Below are 10,000 nucleotides of genomic sequence, written 5' to 3' on the forward strand. Positions count from 1 at the left end.
TCTAACACTTCCCTTTCACACACATCCATGTCTCTATACTCCATTCATCTGTACACACACACACACACACACACACACACACACACTGTGTCTCTCACAGAGCTTTTTTTATTTAACGCATTCTTTTTGAAAGGACATCTCATTCAACACAAAACATGCACATACACGCACACAAGAAAGCACCAGGGGGGGATGAAGGCGTTCCTTTAATCCGTTTGTGTGGAGAAGGTTTTACCTGGACACACCTTTCCACACACTTCCAACCCCCAGCTCCACCTCATCACCAGGCTTCTGATACCAAACGATGTTTTAACTCGCACTGAGAGAATACTTCACACTACTCAGGCTTGCTTTCCTTTATTTGGTGGTGGAATTAAAATTGTAAATAAAAGCAGGACTGAAAGCAGCCATGTGGATTTTATAGATTCAGAATAAATGATGGAGCAGGATGTAATCAACTCCTTCAGCACAGCAATCAGCTTCACACCCACTCCCACAAATACCCTAGTGGGGGGCAGACCAAACTTCTTCAATCTCCAGTACACCAATGTGTTCATCCTGTCTTCATCATCATTTGAAGGAGTGTGTGTGTGTGTGTGTGTGTGTGTGTGTGTGTGTGTGTGTGTGTGTGTGTGTGTGTGTATTTATTTATGTATGTGTGTCTGTCTGCTTGTACGTGTGTGTGTGTGTGTGTGTGTGTGTGTGTGTGTATTTATTTGTGTATGTGTCTGTCTGCTTGTACGTGTGTGTGTGTGTGTGTGTATTTATTTATGTATGTGTGTCTGCTTGTACGTGTGTGTGTGTGTGTGTGTGTGTGTATTTATTTGTGTATGTGTCTGTCTGCTTGTACGTGTGTGTGTGTGTGTGTGTGTGTGTGTGTGTATTTATTTATGTATGTGTGTCTGCTTGTACGTGTGTGTGTGTGTGTGTGTGTGTTTATTTATGTATGTGTGTCTGTCTGCTTGTGTGTGTGTGTGTGTGTGTGTGTGTGTGTGTTTATTTCTGTATGTGTGTCTGTCTGCTTGTGTGTGTGTGTGTGTATTTATGTATGTGTGTCTGTCTGCTTGTACGTGTGTGTGTGTATTTATGTATGTGTGTCTGTCTGCTTGTACGTGTGTGTGTGTGTGTGTGTGTATTTATGTATGTGTGTCTGTCTGCTTGTGTGTGTGTGTGTGTGTGTGTGTGTATACACTCCTCCCTCTATAGTCGATGTGGTGTAGTTCGACTGATTCACTCCCACTGGTGCAGCATCGTTGATGTTCTTCATTAGGAATGTGCCGCTGCCCTTTGCTCTCTGGGCAGATTCAATAAAATCTCTAATCCTACCCAGTGCACTTTGTTCCACACGACACACCCGTCCAGATGAAGATTTTTAATACTGTCTCTCTAAACGTTAAATATTTCAGCAGGTGTCTATAAATCACTGCCTCATACTTGTCTTTATTTGATGTGCAGAATAGATTGTACTATTGAGTGTTTATTAAAGATTTAAAGAGAAACGTCTCCCACGTCGTCTCTTCCCTTTCCGTATTTTCATCCGTTTTTCTCTTTTTTGTAGAAATGGCGTGGTGGTGTGTGGCAGCACTGCTGCTGTGTGTCGCCCGCTCTGACAGCGATCAGCATCACGTCCACTTCTCCTCCCCGACCACCATCAATACCGTGGTCCAGGACCCCCGAACGGGCCGAATCTACCTGGGGGCCATTGACGCCATCTACCAGCTGGACTCGGATTTACAGAAGGAGAGTACAGCTCAAACCGGCCCTAAGAAGGACAGCCCGAACTGCACCCCACCCATCACTGCGCTGTGTACCGAGGCTGAGGAGACGCACAACGTCAACAAGCTCCTGCTGGTGAACCCGGCTCACGGCACGCTCGTGGCGTGCGGCAGCATCTTCCGTGGCATCTGCTCCCTGCTCAATCTGAGTAACGTCGAGCATCAAGTGTACTACAGTGACACCAAGGGAGAGAAGACGTACGTGGCCACACCAGACAGGTCCGTGTCCGTGGTGGGTGTGATCTCAACCTTTATCAAGGAAGACAAAAATCTGACCGTCTTCCTGGTGGGTCAAGGCTACGGCAGCTCCGACAGTGTGAAGCTGGTGAGCACGCGGCTGTTACAAACCAACGGTGACATGGACATATTCGAGAACGTGGTGGAGACGTCTACGGTGCAAGCGGGCCCATACATGCAGCGCTACCAGCACGACTTTCGCTACGCTTTCAAGCACAAAGGCCACATCTACTTCCTGTTCTCGCGAGCAGCAGACACCACCGACAACCGCAAGCTCAGCTACGTAGCTCGCCTGTGCGATACCGACCAGCATTACTACTCCTACATCGAACTTCAGCTCAACTGCAGCATGGGCACAGACAACGTCTACAACAAGGTGCAAGCAGCGTACCTGACCTCCCCAGGGCCGATTCTCGCCCAGAACCTCAGCTCCAGCGGAAATTTACCAGCTGACGACAAGGTGCTGTTCGGCGTCTTCAGCAAAGCGGACGGACTCGACTCTGCGCTCTGCATGTATCCTCTGAGCAGCATCGACCGCCGGCTCCAGGAGGCCACGGAGTCCTGTTATAGAGCAGAATACGTCGACAAGAAGCCAAAAGCTGTCTTCTCACCTTACACCACCAAAAAAGAGGATATTTGCAAGCCTAAGAGAGAGGTGAGGATGGAGGCTTCTCCTGGGTGTTATTTTCCCCCGTGTGATTTCAATAAACTTAAAAAAAAAAAAAAAAAAACTAGAAAATGCTGCTAGCATAAGATCCTAAAAGGATCCGGAAGCTTCAGATGAAAGATCTTTCAGGGACACAAATGACTTCAGGCCTTCAGCTGTGAAATCATTTCTAAATAGTGTAAAGGAAAGAGAGAGAATGGAGACTAAAGAGCTTTTTTTTTACAATAAAGTCAGAGTAATATCATTTCATAACTTTGGAATATGGTGCAAAATTATATATAAGAACTTCGACATTCCAGAAGACATTACTGGATTTTTTTTTTTTTTTACATCTCATTCCACATCTAGTTGCTATTTGCTGGTCCTCCACTCTTCTGGGAAGATGGTGCTCTAGATTTAGTGGAGGTTTGTGCTCATTGATGCACATGTGTGTTAGCAAAGTTAGGTAGTGATGTAGGGGAGAAGGTGAGGAGGATCAGGGTTTGGAGTTCACCATCATCCCAATGGTTTTTAATAGTGTTCAGAGCTCAATAGCAGGAGATCTTCCACTCCATCATACTTGTTTTTGGAGATTGCTTTGTGCACATTGTCATGCTGGAACAGGTTTTGGTCTTGTAGTTCACCCAAACAGAAAATCTCATTCTATACAATTGTGTGCACAAAAGTATTGCAGGAGTGGTTCAGTATGAAAAGCAGAATGTTCTCAGACCTGAATCCCTCAACAGTCAGAAGCGCAGTGACTCTTAATGCTATCGTGTGGAGCTTGTTTTCACGCAGCTTTTTATTTTTTAATCGATATAATAATATAAACGTGTGTGTGTGTGTGTGTTTAATAACAGATAAAGTATGAGATGTACGCTTGTGGAGCCGAGTTCTTGCCGTCTCCTTTGGCCACTACAGCTGAATACGCTTTAAGCACCAGCCCCGTGTACACCAGGAAGAGCCTGCTGACGTCTGTGGCCGTATCCGTGGTGAACAGCAACACCGTGGCTTTTGTGGGAACCAACATGGGAGAAGTGCTTAAGGTGATGTTTTTCACTTTGATCTGTGCAGCTTCCATGCTGATGTTTATTCTTATTGATCTCTTTAACCAGATGTTGGCTGCTTTATTTCCTTTTTGAAACCTCACAGATCCACCTCACTGGTCATGCAGATGTTTATGGCAAATTTCCAGGAGACGGTCCTGATGGTCCGGTGAACAAAACCATGTTCTTCGATTCCAGCATGGATCATCTGTACATCACGACTTTAAAGAAGGTTGATCAGATCAGACGCAGTAAAACTGATCTTTCTGAACTCTTTCGGTCTTTTCACACTTTAAACATCTTTATAAATTTTTCCTTCCAGATCACGAAGGTTCCAGTGCAGGCTTGTGAGCAGAAGAAGGAATGCCATTCATGTGTGAATCAGAGAGATCCGTACTGTGGCTGGTGTGTCCTCGAGGGACGGTAAGTGACGTACGCAGTTCCAGATGATGCCACGTGTCAGTGATGATCTCGGATACGATTGAGAATTCTTTAGAGGCTCACTAATAACGTTCACCGTCCCTGGGATGAGTTCGGTTTCAACATGAGGTCTAGGAGGCAGAACTACGAGGTGGTATGAAAACGTTTGGAGACTGCTGGTGTAACTGGTGCTGTTCTGACCCACGTGCGTTCCCACGTCTGCGATTTCATCACGCACAGCGAATTAGAACACAGAGCAAACGTTAACTTCTGCGTGAAACTGAGCAAATCTGCCACAGAGACGTACGTTTGACATACAGCGACGCTGCGACGAGTCGTTCAAAGCGTTTCGAGCAGCACGTGTGCATCAGGAGCAGAAGAACATCACCGGAAGACGATGAGAGATCAGGGGGACTTTCAGCGAGCTCAAACCCTGAGAACGTCCAAACCGATGACCGTCAGAGACCAATCCACACCATCTCACCTCCGCACCCACACTACTCACCAGATTTGAGTCCTGCGCTTTGACTTCACCCTCCCCAAGATGATGTTCCAGCTTCCAGCTTGGAGATCCGGCACGGAGTGCAGGAGATGCTCTACACGCTTCAAAAAGAAGATTTCCAGGACACGTTCAAGAACACCACTAGGGAGCGCTGTGTTCCTGTGCAAGGGGAAACGTAGATAAATAAAAAATGCTTTTTTTTGTAAACAGTGCGAGTCTCCAAACTTTTGGATTCCTCCTCGTAGTCTGAGATCTGAGAGCCAGAACTACATCAGTGTATTTGTACATGTTCATGAGTCCTGGTTTTAAAAGACACACAGTGTAATAATGGAATTCTATAATAACAGTGTGACGTGGTGCAGCACTCGAACACGAACGCCGACACGTCTGACGTCTGGCGGTTTACTTCTAAGATACTGATTTTTTTTTTTCTTGTCTTGAAGATGCACCAGAAAAAACGATTGCAGTCAACGAGATGAAAAAGACGCGTGGCTTTGGAGCCCTAACCAGAAGTGTGTGGCCATTCAGAGCTTCGATCCTCCCAGTCTCAGCTGCAAGAAGACCAAACAGGTGAGATATTTTCCATTTCTCTACCACTTACAGTCACTGTAGCTGTGATGAATTTAGATCAGTCTGATCTTCTGTTGTCTTCAGTTCTGCAGAATATAACATTTTACTCCTGTGGGGTTTTTTATATTCTTTTTCTCCTGTAGAACTTCTGATCAGCCCATGTGGTAATAAATGAGTTGTTTACTGCACCTTTGTGTTGCTCTGACTGTCCCATGCAGGTCAGGATTGATGTCTCCCCCCTCCCCAAGATTGTAAACGATAAGCTGAGTTGTGTATTTGGTCAAATCAAAAGCAATGCTGAGATGGACACCAATCAAGTTGTCTGCGCTTTACCAAATCCGGTGGACATTCCACCTACACCTGAGACGCAAGGTGAGACTCTGATCTCTCCACATGGTCCTCCAGCTCAAGTCCTTAATGAGCAAACTGATTTTCTCAGTGTTTCCAGAGGAACCTGTCAGATCACAGTGTTGTTGAGCTTTAATTTAAACACATCGTCTCTTTAATTGGACACTGTTCCTCTCTGGAGCATGAAGGTGATCTCCTGATCTCCTGATCTCCTGCCTAACAGCTTCTTCCTGGAAGGATTTAGTCCATGGCATCAGTAACAACATTAACAGCAGGGTTCAACAAACGATTCCATTTTATTTAATTTTATAACATTTTCCCTGATTAATCAGGTTTAAAGAATAATAATAATTTATGAGATGTTTATTATAACTATATAAAACTCTAATTCTGGGTATTTATGTGTAAAAGTTCACTTTGAAAATACCAAAGCCACACAATCACACAGTCAGTTTGTGAAGAGAAGCATCTAGAATATGATAAAATTCTGTATAATAATTAAATGATATATATTTATTATACGAACATTGAAAAACAAGCATGTGGACGTAGTGAAGTCGCAGTAAATCACGGAGACGTTTCTGTTGTAGTAAACAAATGCTATAAAAAGAGAATGAAGCAGAAAAAGTCCTGTATCTCAGTGATGTCAGTAAAACCTCAAAAATCCATGCCGTTTGTTTGCAGGCCGTGTCTCATCTGATGTTTTGTGTCTGTATAGATTTTGTAGCGGTGCCTGTGAAGATCCTCCTGAACGACGACATCGAGTTAACACACGGCGAATACAAGTTCTACAACTGTGCTGCCGTGGTCAAGAACGCAGTCAATACGCCGTAAGTGATTCCCGGATTTGCTCTTCAATAATATTACACGTCTGTATACGGAATCTGTCTTCACCCCCTGCGTGGTCCTGCAGGTGTATAGCGTGTGTTATGAGTGAGTGGGGCTGCCAGTGGAACACAAAGGATCACGCGTGCAGTGACCAGGACGAGTCTGACGAGGACAGCGTCATCAAACACGGCCAGGTAGACCGAGTGCATTTATTTTCCCCAAATTTACATCTTACAGAGAATTTCATCACCCTGACTGTAAAGCAGAAATCACACACTTCAGCAGTACGTAAATGACGTTAACGCAAAATGATGAGCAATTTTATGTGTTGCATTTCTTCTGATATCGAACCGAAATTCTGTGTACTGTGTTTTTTTTTTGTTTGTTTTTACACGTGCAGACGTTTAGGGCCTCAGGGGTTCTGATATGTTGGTTAAATCCAAGTCATTACCAGGACATTTGAAATCTGTACATAGATTTATTTACACATGTTTATTATTTATGAGACTACACATCACTAAATATTTGAGTGGATGCGGTTCTCTGGTTCCTCCAGCGTGACCGATGTCCTCAGTTTGAGAACCTGGAACCATCACTCATCCCTGTGGGCTTCAAAACTCCCATCACCTTCGAAGGAAAGAATTTGGAGAAGTACACGGTAAAGGCGTACGCAATCGCGTGTAATTACGTGTTTATAGTGTGCAGAACATAAAGTCTCATTTTCACTGCTTTAATTTTTCTGCTCCTTCCAGACGAAAACGTTTCAGATCGGCACCGAACTCATGAAGCAGGATGGAGACGTGACTACTACCGGGTCAAAGTTCAGCTTTGCTGGTTATGAGGTCAGTATGTCATATGGAGGCTTGAGAAATGCTACAGTCATAAAACTGAAAGAGATGACGACACTTCACACGATATGACCAAAAAGTATTGATTTTTGCATGTGCCGTACGAAGGTTCTTCCGCAAACTGTTGCCACGTTTTGTTGCCACTGTTTTGTTTTTCAACTAAGAGACCCTGAAATCTGTTCCAGCACTGTAAATTGCGTTGATAATAATGTTGTCTGTTTGATGTTGAGGTTTTCGTTGGGAGTGATGACGATGGACAGGATTAGAAATGAGTTTATTAGAGGGACAGCACATGTAGGACGTTTTGGAGACAAGGTGAGGGAGGCGAGATTGAGATGGTTTGGACATGTGCAGAGGAGGGACATGAATTATATCAGTAGGAGAATGCTGAGGATGGAGCCACCAGGAAGGAGGAAAAGAGGAAGAACAAGGAGGAGGTTTATGGATGTGGTGAGGGAAGACATGCAGGTAGTTGGTGTGAAAGAGGCAGATGTAGAGGACAGGGGGCGATGGAGACGGATGATCCGCTGTGGCGACCCCTAATGGGAGCAGCCGAAAGAAGAAGAAGAAGAAGAAGAAGAATGTTGTCTGTTTCACAGCTGAACACTGCAGATGCTCTGCAGACGCTCTGTACAAGTGAAAGTATCATTGTAAAATAATTTCTTTTTTCTCTAGTTTGCTTGTGAGAAGAAGCCAGAGGTGAACGTGTCGTTCTACGTGAAGGATAAGGAGACGGAGAAGAAGATAGACAGCACACTCCAGGGTAAGTGAAGTGAAGTCTGACACTTGGGTAGAAGGGAAATGCTGCTACTGTGAGCGTCATGAATGGTCTGGAGATACAGGAGGAGTATTGAGTGTGGATGTGTGTGCAGGAAGCCACTGCTGATCCCAGCATAAAATCAGTTCTGTTGGCCTGAAGATATGACACATCTGGATATTTTGTCCACCCCCCCCCCTTTCTCTTTCTCTCTCTCTCTCTCTCTCTCTCTCTCTCTCTCTCTCTCTCTCTCTCTCTCTCTCTCTCTCTCTCGCTCTCTCAGTGGTGCTGTATAATTGTTCTGTGGGTCGTGAGGACTGCAGTCTGTGTAAAAACGCAGACGTGAAGTATAACTGTGTTTGGTGCGACGCCACACACTCCTGCATTTATTCACAGCTTTGCTCACAAGAGCTCAAGCAGTGTCCTGCACCCACCATCACAGATGTGAGACTCACACACACACACACACACACACACACACACACACACACTTTTTTTTATCGTTTTTAATTGTCATATTTTTGCTGCATGTTTTTTTATTTTTTTGCTTTTCAAAAGTCAGTCAGAAGTGTTTTGTTAGTTTATTTCTGAATGTTCTGAACTTTTTCATACTCATGCTTTCACTCCAGATCACACCACGGTTCGGGCCCTCGAAGGGCCAAATCTTGGTTACAATAAAGGGATCCAATCTGGGGATTAAAAAAGAAGACATCAAGCGAATCACTGTGGCTGATGTTCCATGTGAGCACCAGGCAGACCGATACACAGTGTCCACCAGGTAGCGCTCTACTGACCACTCATTCAAAAACAATCTTCTGAAATCATCTGCCTTTTCTGTGGAACACATTTTGCTTTGACTGTACAGAACTACATCTGATTCTGTGTTTGTGTCAGTATTGTGTGTAAGATCGGAGCATTGCGTGACCCTCCGGGGGATCTGCCCAATCACAAGAGCCCATTTGGACCTGTGAGGGTGGAAGTAGAAGGAAAGGATGTCAGTGAATCCACAGTTTCCTTCACATACAGGGTATGTCTCTCTCTCTCTCTCTGTCTCTCTCTCTCTCTCTCTCTCTCTCTCTCTCTCACTCTGTTCATGTTTACTTCATTCGTTCTCTTTTAACCAGAGTAAACAGGGGAGAAGTTTTACTTTCTGTATGTGGGGAACTGAACTGCTGATTCAGGCACATTCCTAACACTTTATGGTGCTACTGTTCCTTCACCTTCTCTCATTACCTCCTCATGCAGGCAGAACCACCAAGAACAAAAAAAACCCTTTTTTTCTATGAAAACCCATAGTGAAGTTAGCAGTAAGAGGCTAATCATGGCTCATGTAGAGAACACTGTGTAAGGTCCAGTGAGGGGCTTTCAGCTAAACCTTCTACAAAAGGTGACCCTGGTCCATGTTGAGAAAATGAAAGGGGCTGAAATGTTTTTTAGTTCTGCTGGATTGTTTCACCCATTGCACAGACCAGGTTCTCTGCTTGTTGACTTCCCCTGAATTTGTCTCCTCCAGGACCCCAAACCTACAACAGTGCACCCTTTAAAAGGTCCACAAGACGGTGGGACTGTTATCACCATCTCTGGTGAAGACCTGGACACGGCTAGTAAGAACGACATCAGCGTGACTGTAGGAGATGTGCCCTGTGAAGTGTGAGTGACCTTCTCAGCAAACCCCTCCTGCGGTTCTCTAGTGTGGTCTCCTGTCTCACGTCTGCACATATTTCTCTTCCCCTCTCTTCCTCCGGGTCGTTCTGCAGCCTGGAGTTCGGACCCCAAATCACATGTAAGACGGGTCCATATAAAAACCTTCAGGTTCCGTCTGGGCCTCTCAAAGTCACGGTTAAATACGGCGAGAGCACCTCGGTCATCGTGCAGGACAGCGACTTCATCTACGACGTCAACCCCAAGATCACCAGCTACTCTCCTCAAGCAAGCTTTGTGTGGTCAGTCTGAGACGCAGAACCTTGTTCAAGTGCATTGTTTTATAACCGTTTTTCTTTTGCTGAATGAAATATTACACATG

At 44.9% G+C, this 10,000-nt stretch overlaps 1 protein-coding gene across 3 annotated transcripts in view; it reads left to right on the top strand.

Annotated features, from left to right (window-relative positions):
• Window positions 1-10,000, top strand: part of plxnb2a.1 (plexin b2a, tandem duplicate 1) — a 71,029-nt gene that overhangs the window by 50,577 nt on the left and 10,452 nt on the right. For all 3 annotated transcript variants that reach the window (XM_083527848.1, XM_083527850.1, XM_083527849.1), the window contains 16 exons: window positions 1,559-2,667; window positions 3,519-3,704; window positions 3,811-3,936; window positions 4,027-4,127; window positions 5,070-5,196; window positions 5,415-5,568; window positions 6,263-6,374; window positions 6,458-6,566; window positions 6,929-7,030; window positions 7,125-7,214; window positions 7,896-7,983; window positions 8,261-8,421; window positions 8,607-8,755; window positions 8,872-9,004; window positions 9,491-9,627; window positions 9,735-9,920. In XM_083527848.1, the coding sequence (XP_083383974.1) occupies window positions 1,559-2,667; window positions 3,519-3,704; window positions 3,811-3,936; window positions 4,027-4,127; window positions 5,070-5,196; window positions 5,415-5,568; window positions 6,263-6,374; window positions 6,458-6,566; window positions 6,929-7,030; window positions 7,125-7,214; window positions 7,896-7,983; window positions 8,261-8,421; window positions 8,607-8,755; window positions 8,872-9,004; window positions 9,491-9,627; window positions 9,735-9,920 (3,070 nt within the window). The remainder of the gene's footprint in view (window positions 1-1,558; window positions 2,668-3,518; window positions 3,705-3,810; window positions 3,937-4,026; window positions 4,128-5,069; window positions 5,197-5,414; window positions 5,569-6,262; window positions 6,375-6,457; window positions 6,567-6,928; window positions 7,031-7,124; window positions 7,215-7,895; window positions 7,984-8,260; window positions 8,422-8,606; window positions 8,756-8,871; window positions 9,005-9,490; window positions 9,628-9,734; window positions 9,921-10,000) is intronic.

The sequence above is a fragment of the Silurus aristotelis genome (assembly GCF_946808225.1).
Source record: "Silurus aristotelis genome assembly, chromosome: 24".
Classification (NCBI taxonomy): Eukaryota; Metazoa; Chordata; class Actinopteri; order Siluriformes; family Siluridae; genus Silurus; species Silurus aristotelis.